This window comes from Rhinopithecus roxellana, chromosome 11, assembly GCF_007565055.1.
Source record: "Rhinopithecus roxellana isolate Shanxi Qingling chromosome 11, ASM756505v1, whole genome shotgun sequence".
NCBI classification, from domain to species: Eukaryota; Metazoa; Chordata; class Mammalia; order Primates; family Cercopithecidae; genus Rhinopithecus; species Rhinopithecus roxellana.
The window spans coordinates 138,423,582-138,441,202 of record NC_044559.1 but is presented as its reverse complement, the minus strand read 5'-3'; the positions used below and the strand labels follow the sequence as shown (position 1 = coordinate 138,441,202).

Here is a 17,621-nt window from a genome sequence, read left to right as displayed (position 1 = left end):
TGCACCCTAGGTGCACACATACTAAGCGTGGCCTGGCCCTGTCTGTGGAGGCGGGGGCTCACCAGCTGTCCCCAGGCTCCTGGCTGTGGCCCTTGGTCTCCCACTCCCCCACTGCCGACCAGCAGCTCTGATGGGGCACTGTGAGGTCACCCTCACCATGGCATGGTGACCCTGCCACAGAAACACAAATGGAGCTCCAGACGATGAAAAACTTCCCTAGGATGGCAGCACAAGGGCCGAAATTTGGGACTTCCGAAAAAGAAAACAATAACAACAACGATAGGATCCAAAAACTGCATGAATTAGAAGCAGCACAGGGCGTGTGTGTACAGCAGGCCCTTCCTGCAGAACCCCTCATGCGACACCAGCCCCACGCCTGCCCTTGATGGGTGGCAGACGATGCAGATGACAGCTTTATTATGGCCCAGCAGAATCTCCTTAAGAGATGATTTCCTAATGCAATCATCTTCCTGGGAATGGGAAACAGGCCCCAGGGCTCCTCCCTGGGGGCTGGGAGTAGAAAGAGGCGGTCCCTGTCTCCCCAGGCCAGCTGTCCCTATGGGGGTCCCTCCAGCCCCATTCTGAGCACTGTTATCCTCTCAGGATGTGACCTGTTACCTCCCCCCACCTCCCCCACTGCTTCTCTCCCACTTCCCACTCATGTTTTCTCTTACTATAGTCAAATATTTGACATGTACAACGAATACATTTCACAGAACATTTATGCTGAACAAACACTCAGGAGCCCGTGGCCCTGCTGAACTGGATGCCTGGCCACATGCTGCCCTCCTGCCTCCCCATCTGCCACTGAGTCCACCCCCACCAGCAGGAGCCCACACCCGTCCTTTCTCTTGCCTCATTTTTTGACGTCACTCATGGAAGGCCCATTTTTGCTGGGTGGAGAATTCCATGTGGACAGCTATTTTCCTCCACTCTACATAAGGTCTGGTTCCCTTCTTTGAGCCTCACTACTGCTGCTGAGGGGCCATGCTCAAGTCGGCCCCTCCTGGGTAACCCACTTTCTCCCAGCTGCTCCCAGGACCTCCTCTGTCTTTGGTGTTGTCCAGCATCGCTGGGATGCTAACGAGGCTGCTCACCCCCTTGGCTGGTTTCCTCCTCTGCACCCTGTCCTCCAGATGGTGGCAGTGGCTCACTCGCCAGCCATATCCAGGCCCTGGGCTGTTAATCCTGTCTTTATGCTGGTGTGCGATGTGCTGATCAGCAGCCTGGGCATCTCCATGCCTTGCTCCCTCCACTCCTTTGCCTCAGTTTGGCCCCTCCTCACCCCAAATTGTCCCCAACTCTTCCCCATCTCATCACGGCATGGCCCCACCTCACTGCTCAGGTCACACACCTTAGTCCCCGGAGTCCTTTCTCTTTAACCCCTCACCCCACCTCCCGAATCCCTTCTGCCACCCCCATCCAACCTTGGACCACACATTGGGCATCACAGGCAACTTCGCACAGAGGAGCCAGGGTCCATCGAATCATGGCACCCTCTGTGGAGTCCTGTGTTAACTGTCCGCTGCTTGCAGAATAAAACATAGCTCCTCATCAGGGCCCCCAGGGCCCCCTCTACCCTCCAACTCACTTCCTCCTCACTCTTACAGGGTGCCCACCTTCCTGCCACATCTGCCAACTCACTTTCTGTGAGCTGAATCAATAAATTGATGAACCAATGAATGAATCAATGAATCAATGAGCCAGTACAATGGTTTCATAAACAGGAGTGTGAAAGGACTGGGCACATTTGGGAAATGGTCAGAATTCGGGGACAGGAAGAGGGTAAGGGGATGGGGAGATACTGTGACATGGTCTCATGGGCACTGGAGCCACGGGCAGGCTGTCAGTGGCAGGACACAGCTGTGTGGATGAGCCCTGTGCACATGTGCAGTGCCCACTAGTGCACCAGCAGCCTTGGGGGGCCAGCCACTGTGCTGAGCAAACAAGCCTGAGGCTGAGAACAAAACCACTCCTTTTCAGCTCAGGAAATGATCTATAGGTGCCTGAGGAGCCCTGGGCACCGGAGCGGCTCTCCAGACTGACTCAGGTAGGACCACCTGCAGCATGCTGCACAGACCTGGGTGACGGGCTCTGTCCCAGCTGGAGGCTGCTTTTGCCTGGGACTATAATCTAACTTTGCTTTTAGGAAAAAAACACAGATCAAGGGAGGCTGTACCATAAATAACAAATTTGGAGGTGTATATAAAGAGATATTCTAGTTTTAAAAAGTTATTTTAAATTGTGGTAAAATACACATGAACTTTATCATCTTACAATTTTTAAGTGTACAATTCAATGGCATTAAGTGTGGTCACACTACTGTGCAAACCATCCTTCCACAGCACTCTTTTTATCCTGTGAAACTGAAATTCTGTACCCATGAGACAATTACTCCCCCTCCTCTCCTCTCCCAGTTCCTGGAACCCTCCATTCTACTGTCTCTATGAATTTGACAACTGTAGGGACCTTATATAAGTGGAATCATACAGTGCTTGTCTTTTTGTGACATAATGCCCTCAAGGTTCATCCACGCTGTAGGATGTGGCAAGGTTTTTTTCCTTTTTAGAGCCAAGTAATATTCCATTGCATGTCTGTATTATATTTTGCTTATCCATTCATTGGTCAATGGACACTTGGGTAACTTCCACTTTGTGGTTACTATGAATAATGCTGCTGAAAACGGGGACATACAAATGTATCCTGACCACTTCCTGCTTCCTTTCCTGTATGTATCCAGAGTGGAGGTGCTGGAGCCGAAGTTGGCTCTAGGTTTAACCTTTGAGGAGCCTTCTTGTGTTCTCCACAGCAGCTGCACTATTTACCTTCCGGCAGTGCGCAAGAGTTAAATTTCTCCACATCCTCGCAAACACTGGTTCTTTTCTTTTTTTGATAGTAGACATCCAAATGGGTGTGAGGTGGTATCACACTGTGATTTTGATTTGTATTTCTCTAATGAGTGGCAATGCTGAGAATCTTTTCATGTGCTTCTTTGTCATCTGCAAATCTTATTCGGAGAAATGTCCATCCAAGCCCTGTGCTCATTTTTGTTGTTGTTGTTGTTGTTTTGGATAGAGTCTCACTCTGTCACCCAGGCTGGAGTGCAGTGGCACGATCTCGGCTAACTGCTACCTCCGTCTCCGTCTCCGTCTCCTGAGTTCAAGCGATTCTCCTGCCTCAGCCTCCTGAGTAGCTGGGATTACAGGCACCTGCCACCACACCTGGCTAATTTTTTTGTATTTTTAGTAGATACAAGGTTTCACCATGTTTGCCAGGCTGCTTTTGAACTCCTGACCTCAAGTGATCTACCTGCCTCAGCCTCCCAAAGTTCCAGGATTACAGGAGTGAGCCACCATGCCTGGCCCCCTGTGCTCATTTTGGAATCAGGTTTTTTTGTTGCTATTGTTGAGTGTGAGGAGTTCTCTACAGATTCTGGATTAACACTGATCAGATCTATGAATTACAAGTTTTTCTCCCATTCCATGGGCTGCATTTTCACTCTTTTGATTGTGGCCTTGGTTCACAGAAGTTCTACATTTGATGTAGCCCAATTCATCCATCCTTTCTTCAGCTGCTTGTGCATTTGGTTTTTACAGTTTTAAAGATGTGTACCCAGCTAAATCTTCAGCTAGAACCAAGGTCAAACAGAAGCATGAAGTTTTTGGCCCCATCTGGCATCGCCCTGCTGCCCTGGCCACCTGCCTGGGGCAGATACACACCTGGGCACGGCCAGTTTCTGCTGCAGTTCCCACTTCAGCTGCTGTCCACTCAGAAGAGCACGGCATCCAGGCACGGGAGCGCCCTGACTGGCTAGGGAGTGCCCCATCTCTAGGCAGTTGTGAGGGCTCACAAGGGCTGGGCCACTAGCGCCAGCCCTCGGTGCCAGGGTCCCAGGGGGCCAGGAGCCTGCAGAGGATGAACCTCTGCTCCTGACCAGCACCGCTGCTGCATGCGCCTGGGTGCGCAAAAAATGTTTTTGTTTTAATTAATTTTAAAATCAAAAGGATGAAATAAATAAAACAATAAGGAATAAATAATAATAAAGTGGCCTGGATTATGTTTGTCTTATACCAACACAGTTGCAGAACACAATTTTGCCTTTGAATGTGGGAGGGGTCCATGGTGCACGCATGTGGCCCTGGCTTGAGTCACCTGGTGGTGCCTGAGCTCCCAGGAGGACAAGGCACCACAGTCCTGGAGCACACAGTCCTGGGCAAGGCAGGGACCCATCCGAGGCCTTAGCAGAGGAGGCAGCACCCAGAGGTGGCCCAATCTCAGCTGCTTTCTGTTGCAGAGCCCTTCCCTTTGCCACGCCTCCTCCTCCCACAAGCCCAGGTGCCAACCCAAGAGCTTTCCAGGCAGCCACTACCAGACACTGGTTTCCAAGTGACGACTAAGTGCACCCTGCCTGGCGTCCTGCTCTCTTCCTCAATTCCCTGTGTCTTCCCTGCATCTGGGGGTGGCTCTCATCACCTCTAACTCAGGAGGTTCAGTGGCCTCTGAGCCTCACCCTGCCCAGGGCAGCCACCACACACAGCTGTTCACAGGTGTCTCTCTGAGCCATTTGCCAGGCCTGGGCCTGCTCACACATGTCCAGTTTCCCCTTCATACACAGAGCCTGGGATGTGCAGCTGGCTGCATGCCCCCACCATCAGCCCTTCACTCTGGGCCCTGGTGCTCGCTCGCTCGCTCAGCCTGGCCCAGGGCTCCCAGGTGCATGACCGTCCCTGTCCTCTCCACCTGTGGGAGTCCTGCCCACTGTCCTGAACAAGCTCTCGTCCCAGCCCCAATCTCTGCCCCAAGTCCCGACCCTGCTGACCTTTGCCTCCCTTAACTCTCAGGGTTCTTGTCTGATGATAACAAGAGTATGAGGCTGACAGACGGTGCCCACACACTCAACCTGCTCTTTGCTGGGATGGCTTCCTCCAGATGCCCTGCCTATGAGCCAGAGGAGGGCCCCACTGGCCGGCCTATGGTGGTGCCAAGCAGGTGGGACAGGCCACACATGCTCCACGCCTCTCAGTGTGTGGTGTGTCCTTGCATGTGGGGGCGGGCCCCCCAACACAATGCTGTTGGCCCTGGTACACAGCAGGAGCACCCGGTTATGCCTCTTGACGGTGAACCCTGGGGTCCTGAGGTGTGTCCTACAGAAAGAACAGACATGCACTCCCCACGCTGCCTGCATGCCTTGGGAGAGGTGACAGCAACTGGGTCCTGAGTACTTCCTTGAGCAGCAAAAGGAGTGGCTATCCTGGCAGCCCACAAACCAGGCAAGACAGATGGACACGCACATGCTAATGGCTTGCTGGTCAAACACAGTCCTGGGCTCATGGGGAGGATGCTTGCTGGCCAAGAAAATAGGCAGCTTGTCAGCCCTTTCCCTGGCAAGGAATCCTTACTTTTGGAGAGATGAATATGTTAGACCCTAAGGCTGGAGACCCTGGGACACCTGACTGGGGCACCCATGTGCACACTCCCTGAGGTCAGCGGGCTGGCGAAGTCATCACACCCTTCTGCTGAGCTGACACTGCCCAACCTGTCTAAAGTGCCCAGCCCTGGGTGGAGAAGAGTGCCCAGCCCAGTTGAGGGGCCAAGGGGGCTACCCCATGCTGCCTGTTCTGAAAAAATGCCTGACCAAGAGACAGCCACAGACAGGCAAGTGGAGGCTAAAGGGAAGGGACTGCCTGGGGCTGCAGCCACAAGCAGGAGCCAGTAGTGCCCAGCAGGACGGGAGGGCTGGGGGCAGAGCCAGAGTGAGAGGAGGGGAAAAGCAGTAGGAGGTGGAGGCAGTTCAGATAAGCAGCAACAGCACAGAGCTGGAGGCGAATGCTGGTTGGAGACAGAAGGCCAGCTCCCTGGGCCATGAGGGCATGAACTTAGGAAGAAGAGGAGGGTTGGGCAAGCTTGTGGATTCCAGGCAAGGCTGTGGACTCCATCTGGGTGATGGAGAGAAAGTGTGTGTTGCAGTGCTAACGAGCCTGGGGCAAGGGACATATATTTGTGTTTCAGTTTCCCCTCTGTACCCACTGAGACTCAGAGCTCCCATCACACAGGGGTGTTGGGAGCTAGAAGGAATTAATGCACGTGAAGTTCATAGAACAGTGGCTGGCACCAAGCAAATGCTCACAGAAGATGGCTGCATCATGACCATCAACATCACCATTACCTCTACCACCACCATTACCTCCACCTTCCCCACCACTGTCTCTACCACTACCACCTTCACCATCACCTTCACTAATACCATTGCCTCTACCACCACCATCACCACCACCATTGCCTCCACCACCACCATTCCCGCCTTCACTATCATGACCTCCACCACCACCATCACCATTGCCTCCACCAGCACCATCGCCACCAATCGCCTCCACCACCATCACCACCTTCACCATCATGACCTCCACCATCAATATCCCCATCATGTCCACCACCACCATCTTCACCATCACCACCACCACCACCACCACCACCACTCACCATCATGACTTCCACCATCAACATTATCATCACCTCCACAACCACTATCATCACTACCTCCACCATCACCAATACCAATACCACCACTACCAACACCATGACCATCACTATCACCAGCACCACCCCCATCTCACCTCTATCCCCACCACTTTCATCACTTTGCTGGCATCCTGAGACTTCCAAATGAAAGCAGCTTTGCCAGGTTTAACCTACACTAACCATGGAAGGAAATCTGGGCTGTGAAGACCCACAGGGCCACCACTGGCTCATCCTGCCCACTATTGTATTTATAACCCTGCTTGATCCCCAGCACAGAGCAGGTGTGAAGGAAAAGCCTGGGACAGGCTCTGGTAACTGGAGTCCATAGAAGCCCCTCTTCAGGAGCACAGTGCATCAGCCCCTGGTTCCTTGGCCCAATTGTACCCACGAACAAGGCAACACCTCCTTCAAGAAAAATCTGACAGCCTGTCCCATTCTTCGTACGCTAAGTTTAAGCATCTCTCTGTAAAACCATCAAGAAAACACTGGCCTCTGCAGCTCAATGCATATACTGGGGCACTCAATAAACACCAAGGGCAGCTACTTTCCAGGTGTCCTGGTGACACCAGTTATCATCATGGCAGTGCAGCCTCAGTACCAGACTTAAAAATTTATTCTTCCAAAATGCTGGGCAGGAGACCCGGTGCGGAGTGCAGGATCTCCTCAGATACCTCTCCTCTTGGACCTCCAGCCAGGCAGGGTGGCCAGTAGCTGGAAGAGCAGCTGAGGAGGAGGAGAGATGGGGCCTGGCCCTGGCCTGGGAGGCACCACAATCCCTGCACGCACGAGCATGGCCCACCTTCACTGAGGCTCTTCTCACACACCCGGTCTGAGCCCCTGCTGTAGAACAGAGATATCACTCACCTCATCCCATGCTAGAAAACAGAGGCCCAGAATTCCTGCCGCACACTCATGGTAGAACTGCAACCAGGGCATGAGCCTCCTGACACCCCTAAAAGCCATGCAGCCTTCTGCCGTGAGTGGGGAAGGGGTCCAGGCATGGCTGAGGTTTGGGAGAAGGAGGTCTGCAACTGGGCACTGGGGGACCTGGCACCCCAGGGCTACCTTCTGCGCACAGACCCAGCCTTCTGCTCTGAGGGGTCCAGGCCCTAAGCCGCACAATGGCCACCACCCACACTTCCACACCCAGACCAGCTGCAGCGGCCTGGCCAAGATGATGGGCGCTCCTGCCCAAATGCGATTTCCCAGCTGCTGCGGAGTTAATCACCAGCCTCACTGGCAGTTGCTTCCGGCTTCTATGCAAAGGAAACTGCCAATTAGGTTATAATTAATTTCTTTCCTAGGGCAAGGCCTGGCTGTAACAAGACTGGCCACCCAAGTGGCCTATGGATGACCGTGTAAGGGTCACTGGCCCCCTTGGCTGCAGGGCTCTAGAGTCTGCCCCAGCTGATTACATTGTTCACTGGCCCTGGCCTGGGGCAACGGGGCCAGGGCATCACCACTGGCTTTGACCCTGGTGCCTCTGGCCTGGGCAACTGTCCCCATGCACTCAGCAAGGCAGTGACTCAGAGCATGTCCATGTGCTAATTTAAGTCATTCTGTCAGCTCATGTTCCTCAAGCTGAGATGGTCTTGCCCATTTTCGCCCTACCCCAGCCCCTTCTCATCCCTGCTCAACATTAACCAGTGGGAATCCACGGTGTGCTCCTTGTAAGCAAGCCTGCTCCAGGCGCTTCACCTGCGTCACCCACTGCATCAAAACAACGTCAGAGGTAGGAACCATGAGGATTTCCATCTCACACAGGAGGAAAATGAGGCAGAGCTAGCTTAGGTACCCTGCTGGAGGCCACACAGAGGCTAGGAATTAAGCTGCAGTCTGGCCTGGGCTTGTCTGTTCAGTGACAGGCATGCAGAGAAGCCGGGGCACTGTGAGCTACCTCCCCTTCTGCATTGGGCTGCAGAGCAGAAGCTGGGCTCTCCCTGGGGAGAGGACACAAAAAAGGCTTGAGGGTCTGCTCTGGTGGAGAGTCGGGGGAGAGAGTTGCGAGCCTCTGAGACAGTAGGTTTCAGCCCAGCACAGACCTGGGGCCAAACAAGCTGCCAATCCTGATGCCCCAGGTCACGGCCAGGCAGCCCAATGAGGGGGCACCACCGGCATCTGGATGCTGTTATCCAGGTCCTGGGAGCAAAGACCTCAACATCAAGGGTGAAGAGGAATCCAAACCCAAGGCTGGGGGTGCCATGCAGGGAAGGGGATGCCCAGGGGAGTGGTGCCAAGTCTTCACCTGACACTGCCCCCATGTGTGACAACTCACACTGCCTCGGGGCCTCGGTTTCTCCATGTGTAAAATGAGAGGTTTGCACTGATGTGTAAGCTCCTCTCAGCCGAGGTCCTCATGCCCTTTGAGTCCACGTGATGTCTGTGCAGTATTCACAGAATGAGCTCCTGACCAGGGGCCGAGGGGCTGACGGTGGCTGAGACAGAAATCGGGACAGGCTCTGGCCAAGGTAGCCCCTGAGGGGTGAGGGACATGGGGCCAAAACAGGATTAAGACTGCAAGTGTCCTCCCAGGCCACTGACAATGAGGCAAGAAGACAAAGGCCTAGTCCAAAGAAGAGAGTTCAGCAGCAGGAGGGAGCAGAAAGGCAGGGCAGAGTGGCCCAGTCCATCCCCCTGTGCCTCCCCACTGTGTGCCAGGGCTGGGCGCTTGACCTCCCTAGCTCTGTCCCTAGCTGCGAATGGGGACAGGAACTCCTCCTTGGGAGCATAGAGTGCCTGCCTACGGATATCAGTGTTTCACCCCCACCAAGCAGATTCGCAGGAGCCCAAAGAGGCTGCCTTGGGCCAGGGACCCTGGCTCCATGCTGACCTCGCGAGCTACCTAGGTGCATCCACCACTGTCCCGAGAAAACTGCCCCAGGCCCTGGCAGCATGACATAACACCACAGCAATGACGATAATCAACTTACGGCAGATCCGATGATCAGCCTGGTTATTTTTAGAGTCAGGAGTCAGGGTGAGCGAGAGAGGGTGGCCTTGGGTTCCCATGCTTCTAAGTCTTGTCTCATTAGTGGGGTGGGGGTCTGCTGGCTCCTTGCACCTTCCCCCTCCTCCATCCTTCACAGGGTGGTTCCTGGGAGGCCCCTTCTTATGCACAAACAGTGACATCATGGCTTCCAGATGTTTGTGCTCAATGTGGCCTCAGAGTCCGGATCTTCCGAGAATGTCCCCAAGGTCCCCAAGGGCAGTGGTGATTCAATGCCCATGTGAGGAATCAGACGAATCCACATCCTCCTCACAAGGGACCTGGGGCTCAATCACTGACGGTGACAGCCCTGCATGAAGCTGCTTTTCTGCAGCTCTTGATGCAGATCTGACAGCAAAGTCAGCTGTACGGCAAGACGGCCACCCAGTTAGACAACAGGCAGAGGGCTTGAAGAGATGCTTCTCCAAAGAGACATGCAACTGGCCAGCATGCACAGGAAAAGATGTCCCGCACGCCATCACCGGGGAAAGGCAAACCAAAGCCACAATGAGCTAGCACTGTGCACTGGCTGCGCGGCCAGAGTGAGACATGAACCAGAAAACAACAGAGAATTATACATGGTGGTGAGGATGTGGATAGATTGTAACCCTTGGGAATGTAACACAATTCAACCACTGCGGAAAACAGTTTGGCGGCTCCTCAAAAAATAAAACAGGATTACCTAGCGATTTCATGTCCAGTTATGTACCCAAAAGAACTGAAGGCAGGAACTCAGATATTTGTAACAGGAATGTCCCTGGCAGCATTTTTCATAACTGCCAAAAGATGGAAAGCACCCATGTGTCCATCCCCAGATGAATGGGTGATGGCACACTATTTACCCCTGACAGGAAGGGGTTGACGCATGCCACAGCCTAGAGGAACCCTGAAGACCTTATGCTGAGTGAAGCCAGACAACAGTCCATGCAGATGAAATGTTTCTGGACAGGCCAAGTCACAGAGACAGGACACAGGCTGGGGGTTGCCCGGGGACAGGAAGCAGCATTTAATGGGTACGGGGTTTTCTTTTGGGGTGATGCAAATGTTTTGGAACTAAGGCAACGCCTGTGCAATGATGTGAATGTGCTAAATGCCACCAAATGGTTCACTTATAAATGGTTAAATTTATGCTATATAAATTTCACAATTAAAAAAGTGTAACCCATAATTATTTGCTACCCTGTTTTCCCCTCCCTCCCCCTCAGCTGCTGGGCCTGCCACCAGCCCCTGCTATGTGGACCAGGACAAGGGCTGGAGAGCTGGGAGGCAGAAGTGTGTGCAGCCACACCCCTGCATGCCCGCATCCCTGTGTCCTCTGAACTTGAAGCCTCCTGGGGTGTTCAGAAGGGCCATGTGACAGGATCCCAGGGAAGACAGGGAAAGTGACGGTGGCCCCCTCCCAGGCCTCAAAGCTCCTCAAGCCTCAGGCTCCTCGAAACTCTGTGCCCGCCTATGCACACAGCCAGGCACACGGGCTGGGAGGTGTGGCCACCCAGCAGGTAAGAGCCATGCCAGGTTGTGCCACAAAGAGGACACAGTAGATGGCGTTAAGCTCCTGAGACTGGGGGCGTTCCTGTCACCAAGTACAGTCTCACCTGCCCCAACAGATACAGGTGGTGGGGAGGCTAGGGAAGTAAAGGCAATTTGAGACTTTCCTGGGTCATGAGTTTTCAAGGTGCTGTAGGGCGTCCTGTATGTGACCTGCCAGAGGAGTCTCCTGCAGAGACAACCTGCGGGCTGCCCACCAGTGCTGGGTCCCACAGCCAGGCTGGCCCCTCACGATGGCAGAGCAATGTGCCCATGTCACCAAGTGCCTATGAGCCCCATTGTTTTCCTGGGTAAGGAGGGCCAGGCCTGGAGCCCCACTTGGGCTAAGTGTTAGGCTTCCCGGGGGTGGCAGATGCCCTACAGGCAATGGTGGTGGAGCAGGAATGGGAGCAGAGCAGGAGGAAGCCCCTGGCCCCTAGCCCAGCAACAGCTGCCGGGTCTGTGCCAGTTGCACTGGCAAGTAGTATGAGGAAGAAACCCAGTGAGCCCTCTCCCTCCCTCTGGAGCTGCACCAGCTCATGCTGCACCCCCAGCTCACCCACCCTCATCCCGGCACCCAGAGCACACATCTACCCCAGCATCTCCCCGCTCATTACTTAAATTCTAAGAAATAACATGTTTCCTTTTGCCCTCTCAGGAATACAAGGGCGAGAATCCTCTGGAGTCAGGCACACAAGGGAACTGGAAACAGCTTGGTGGCCACTGCCCTCCTCCTGCCCTGGGGCCACACTGCCCCCCAGGTGCTTCCCTGGAACCCTAGCTCCTGCAGGGCACAGACTGCAGCAGCACAGAGGAGCAAGAACCAGAAGTGGAAGCACAGCTGCAGCACCCGAATCTGGGAGGGGGTCCAGGACCTGGGGTTGTAGGGCCACAGGCTCTCCCTTGAGCATAGAGCCCCAGCACCAGGCCCTCCAGGTATCCCTGGTATCAGGGAAGAAAGCCTATGCCTGCTGGTCCACCAGGTGGGTACACACCTGTCCAGGTGCAGCGGTGACCTTTGTGTGGTGGTGCCTGGGCTGCTGTACTTTGTGGAGCCACCCTTGAGGCAAAAGCAAACAGAGGTGTTTGCTCGGAGCTGGCCACCTGCTCCCTCCAGGGCTAGGTGCTACCTGAACTGCTGTCCTTAAGGTCCTGCTGGCACCATCTCCCTGCCCCAGGCTTTCCAGAGGCCAGGAGTCCAGCCAGGAGGAGCTGCGGGAACAAGAACACCTCGCTGCCTGCTCTTGCCCAGCCCTGCTCTGTCTGGGGTCTCAGGCTGGACAGTTCAGGGACCCACGGGCTTCATGGCCTCTAGGCTTGGGAAATGGAGGGAAGCAGGGTCCCTGAGGCCCCCATGATCACCCAGCTGCGGGACCAGAGCTCCATGGAGGTCCAGGCCTCATTGTCTCAACACCTTCAACCAAGCCCAGGCCTGGCCCCAGAGCTCAGGGAACTCGGGACGGAGCAGAGAGGTAAGGCAGGACCTCAGCGGCTGTCAAGTGTCCCAGAGCCTTGGTCAGGAAAGGGCCTGTCCTCCAAAGTTCTCCTATGAGAGGTAGAGCCTGCCTCAGGGAGCAAAGAATCAATTCCCAAGGCTCCGCCTCAATCCCTGAGCCGGCCCCAGCTGCTGTTCTAGTGGGGGAACCAGGTGGGTTCTGGTGGGCCTGGGGCCTTCTCCCCTCCCAGCCCCGAGGGGTGCAGTGTCTGGGTTATGGACCCCAAGGGACCTCCCAGCTTGACCTCATAGTCCCACTGACTGGCAGCCTCCCAGGGGCCATGGGGTGCTCCCCTACCCCATGGAGCATGGAAGAAGGCTCGGGCAGGCCCAGGTGCAGATGGGCAGGGAGAGACGGCCCCGGTGCCATCAGCTTCTCTGTGACCATGACCGAGGTGCGCTCCCTGCCTGGTGGTCACCACCCAGTCCCCGCCCCTCGCCACACATACATGTGGAAGTCACTACACAGGGTCTCCTTGACTATGGTCTCTTCCTGCCACGAGACAGCTCTGGAGAGTCCCTAGCCCTAGAGCAGCAAGGCAGGAGCCAAGGCTCCCTCAGGAGTGCTCCCAGCTGCTGTTACTATATTGCTACTGTTATTGGTACTATTATTGTTACTATTAAGTCACACTGCTGAAAAATAATTGCAGAGGAGAGGGGAGATAGAGGACACAGCAGAGAATGGGGAGGGAGCATAACTCAGCACCAGGGAGCATCCTCTGAGGCAGGGAGGGGGGACGGTGGGGCCCAATTCTGGGGGAGGGGCTCCCGAAGTAGAAAGGAAGTGCCTCTGCAGGTGGGGAGGAGGGAGCAGGGACCCTGGGGGCTGCGCCCCGCTTTGCCCCTATTCCCTGGCTCTCTTCTCCCAGGCTGTCCTAGAGGATGGGGAAGACGAGGGGGAAGGCCCTGTCCTGCATGAGGAAACACAGCTGTACCCTGACCCTGATGCCCAACCCCCATCCCTATACCCTTGTCCTCAGCACAGTAGCTTCCATCCGACGCCAGCACCTCAGGCATATGTTGGTTGCAAGGGCCACAGCCTGGTGTCCCAGCTGAACATCTGCATCGCCACTGGCAGCAAGATGCCCTCCTGCCATCCACGGAGCACACGTGGCCGGCCCTTCTGCTGGCACAGCCATGCCTGGTGCTCGTCCCCAGACCCATAGGACTCCCAGACATCAATTAAAGCTGATGAGACCCAGAGAGTGTCTCAGTGTCTGCGCATGGTGCCACACGTCAACGTCACCCCGGGATCTGGGTTGGGATGTCCTGAGGGCACCTGGAGCCCAAGGCAGGGGGACTCCCCAGTGGGTGGGCAGGCTCAGGGCAACCTCCCTGGAAGCCCTCCTTAGCCCCACCCTGGACCCACACCACTGGCCCAGAGAACAGGCTGGAGCAAGCCAGAGGGCCAGGGTTGGGGAGCTCCTGCATCCTCTCCACCGGTTCGAGTCCATAGGCTATGAGAACCTCAATTTCCTCACCTGTGAAATGGGCCAAGGCCACGACCCTTGCAGACTTGTTGGAAAAGATGAGGTGAGTGGGTGCAGCACAGGGGCAGTGCACTGTGAGCCCCCATGGGGTGCTACTGTTGGTATTAGCCTTATCCAGTTAGGATGAGGGGACCTAGAGGGTCCTCGCCAGGCTGCAGAGGGGGAAGGTCTCAGGGGAGATGGCAACTTTGGGGCCTTCCGTTCCCCTTGGCCCCAGGTTCCATTTTAATGGATATCATAATTTTTCATTGATTTTCTCCTCCCCTGGCTGAAAGGCTATTAGCTCCCCACCAGGTGAATGCATCCCATTTTCTTCACACCACCAAGGAAAGAGCGATTTCCTCAACCTGTCCTTAAAGTGATTCTGCAGAATAAAGGCAATTTAGTGAATCAGCTCAGTGCACTTCCCCATTTTCTCTCTGCTTGCAGGTCCCCAGCAGGCCCAGCCCACCACTGTGGGCTGCAGGCAGCTCCTGGACGCCAGACAGGGTCAGTGAGCTGGGGTGGAGAAGAAAGCAGGCCAGGCTCAGGTGAACCTGGTGAAGCCTCTGGCCAGAGAAAGGGGAGGAGGAAAAGGATGAAGCAGGTGGAGCTGGACCCCTGGCTTGAGCTGCCCATGCTGACACCTGGCGGTTCAGGCAGAGGTGGACCGCCTAGGCCCTCTGCAAAGGGTGGTCTGGCAGCTTGGATTGGGGCTCTGCCAAGTCACATTGCCCAGTTCTTCTATGCTGGGAGCAGAAGGCCCTGGGGCCCGGGGGCAGAGAGGGAAGGTCCTTCCTTGCTGCAAAACAGGACCCAAGAAGCCAGGCCAGGAAGACGAGGGACAAGAGGCTTGCTGAGGGGCTGTGGGAGGTTGAGGTGCAGGGTCAGCCTGGGATCTGCGGGGAACCCCAGAAGCTGAGACTCAGTTTCCTCATCCAAGCAATGGGGACAGGCATATCTGTGTTGAGCAGTGAAATGTCAGAAACCTTTAAGAGGAACTTTTAAATGAATGTAACTTTTAGATGGAGGTTCTCTCACTCTGGTTCCAGCATACCTGGGGCTGACAGGCTATGCCCTGCAGGTATGAGGAGTGTGTGTCCCTCACGTGGGGTCCCTGTGTGTGCGAGTGATGAGAGGGGCTGGGGTCCCTGTGTGGACCTGGGTGAGGCAGGGTGTGAAGGAACCACGCTATGCGTGTCCACAGCCTTGGGAGCAAGTGCCACGAGAAGGGGCAGGAGTGTGTCTTGATGGTGATCCAGTGTGAGTGTGTGTGTGTGAGCTGGGGAAGGACCCTTATCCTCTAGAGACCCAGTCTGTGCCTGTCATCAGGCCCAGCTACTAAAGGGCAGCGTCCGCAAGAGGGCGCTCGAGGCCCAGCTGTCCCCGGGGGTGGTTGGGTAGAACCGCGGGGCTCACTGGGGCGATCTTTGGTAGCTCCAAGAGTGCGGCTTGAACCTCCCGAGCTGTGGCTCTTGGGAAAGAGCCCCGCAGGCCTCTCCAAAGGCCCCAGCTGTCTACAACAGGGAGTGGGGCTGCCTCTCCACTTCCAGTGCTACCAACTGTGGTGTCTGGGTTATCCCAGGGGCTAGGGGCTCACGATCTCTGGATTGCGGAAGCTGTCTGTCCGCCAGGGTTCTGGGGATGGAAAGCTACCTGAATGCCTGCTGAGTGCCACAAGCCGACCCCCCAGAGCCTGGCCCCCACAGCCTCACTGGCCACCCCGACTGAAAGCAACGCTGTGGAAGGGTGTGGGGAAGTCCCCTGCCCAGCACACCAGCAGCTGCTCACACCTGACCTCCTGCCCACAACCTCAAAGCCAAAGCCACAGCCCAGAATCCCAAGACAGCCTCAGGGCGCCTTGTTTGCTTCTGCCCCGTGTCTTCCCCCTGCAGCACTGGGACCCCAAAGTCCTAACACTCAGAACAGACAGGAGGGCAAGGGCTTCTCCCCTGTCCCTCACTAGGTGGACTGGGGACCCACTCTGGCCTCAGCATATGCTGAGCTGAGGCGCAGGTCACACACATGAAGTCTCAGGCAGGCCTGGAAACTCAGTCTGTGCAGGGCCTGGGGCCAGAGACAGGTTGACTGCCCAGGGCTTCTTCTGTTCCCAAAGGCTGTGGGGAGAGAAAGCCCTTCGTAAGGAGTGAGGGAGGATGGCCAGGGCTCCTACCCTCTTAGAGGGAAACTTGGTTCATACACAAACACTTGGAGGGAATTAAGTCAGGGCCTGTTTGAGGGACACTAAAACGCGCACCAAGGGGGTCAAAGATTCCACAGCCTTGCGGCTCATTCTGCCAGAGTTTGGGTGGGGTCGATGACCATCTTTGCAAGGCCAAACCTAATGCTGGGATCCTAAGGCATCTGCGGTTTCACCAGGCCCAGCACCCACGCTGGCTGGCGGCGCAAACCCCTACCCCACCCCAAGCCCTGGGCCTCCTATGGCCGCATCTTCAGCATCTCTGCCAAGCAGCGCCACACGACTCCAGGGCTGCCGGGTGGGACTCCGATCACGGCGGCCCCTCGGGGGGAGCCACCCCAGAATCCACGGCTTTTAGGTGTTTAAAGACCAGGGCGGCAAAAGCGCACAAGGGAAAAGCAATCTTTTCAAAAGAGCCTCCGAAACCCTCGGCTGGCCAGGACGGCAGAGCTGGGGGAGTAACGCACGGACGCTGAGCGGGAAAAGGAAACCAGGACAGAGCCGTCTCCTGTCCGAAACAGAACTCCCCGCACGAATCGCGGGCTTTCGGGGTTCCCTGACCCATCCGCCACGCCGGCCCCGAAACTGCTGTCCAGTTTGCTCCAGGACGCGGCTTTGGCGTAGGGCGCGGCCAGATTGAGACCTGCGGCTATGGCTAGGGCTCTGAGCACCGGCCCCCTTCGCCCGGCCCGCGCTCCGCTCCCGCCTGAGACCCGCCCAGCCTGAGGCGCCCTGCCCACCGCCCGCCGCAGCCACTGCGCTCCCAGCCGCGGCCGGGCGGCCGGCGACCGCACAGCCCGCTGCCCACAGCAAACAGAAAGGCGCTTCTGAATGCATCCTCTCCGCTGCTCGGCGCCAACTTCGCCCTGGCCGCTGCGGGCGCCGGCAGCCGGCAGGACTCACCTTTGCCCAGCAGCGGCAGCAGCAGCAGCAGCAACAGCAACCGCAGCCCCGCGGCACCGGACGTCGCCTTCGCCATCGCCCGTGCGCGCTGGGGCCGCGGCTGGAGGGCCGGCGGGTCTGGGTGGCCGGTGCGGCGCTCAGTCCGGTCGCCCCATCCCCGCCCGGGGCGCGGCGGACACGACGGACACTGGGCGCGCGGCAGGGGCTCCGGGGCACTCAGCGCTGCTGCGCGCCCTGCTTCGGTCGCGGGACTGAAGCCAGGCAAACGCCGGCTGCGCCGGAGGAGCGGGTAGGGGCGGGACGGGGCGGTGCGGGGGCGGTCCAGGGGTGGGCCAGGCGGGGCCGGAGGCTGGCGGGGTGCGGGCAGGGGCGGGGCTCCGGTGCTTGCTCCGGCTGCGCGGGGTGCGGCCGGGGCGCGACGCGCGTAGGAGCTCAGTGCGGGACGTGGGGCGCGGGCCGGGTGGGGCTTGGGGAGGAGCGGGATGCGGCCGAAAAGCGCGCGGCAGGAGTCGGGTGCGGGCC

General features: G+C 56.8%; 1 protein-coding gene across 2 annotated transcripts in view; it reads right to left on the bottom strand.

The window, feature by feature from the left end:
- The window catches only part of RET (ret proto-oncogene), a 52,916-nt gene extending 35,528 nt beyond the window's left edge, over window positions 1-17,388 (bottom strand). The window contains exon 1 of one of the 2 annotated variants that reach the window (XM_030940799.1): window positions 17,100-17,388. In XM_030940799.1, coding sequence (XP_030796659.1) covers window positions 17,100-17,175 — 76 coding nt within the window. In that variant the 5' untranslated portion in view covers window positions 17,176-17,388. The remainder of the gene's footprint in view (window positions 1-17,099) is intronic. The other variant, XM_030940798.1, reaches the window with a different exon arrangement.
- Between the last annotated feature and the right edge of the window lie 233 nt (window positions 17,389-17,621).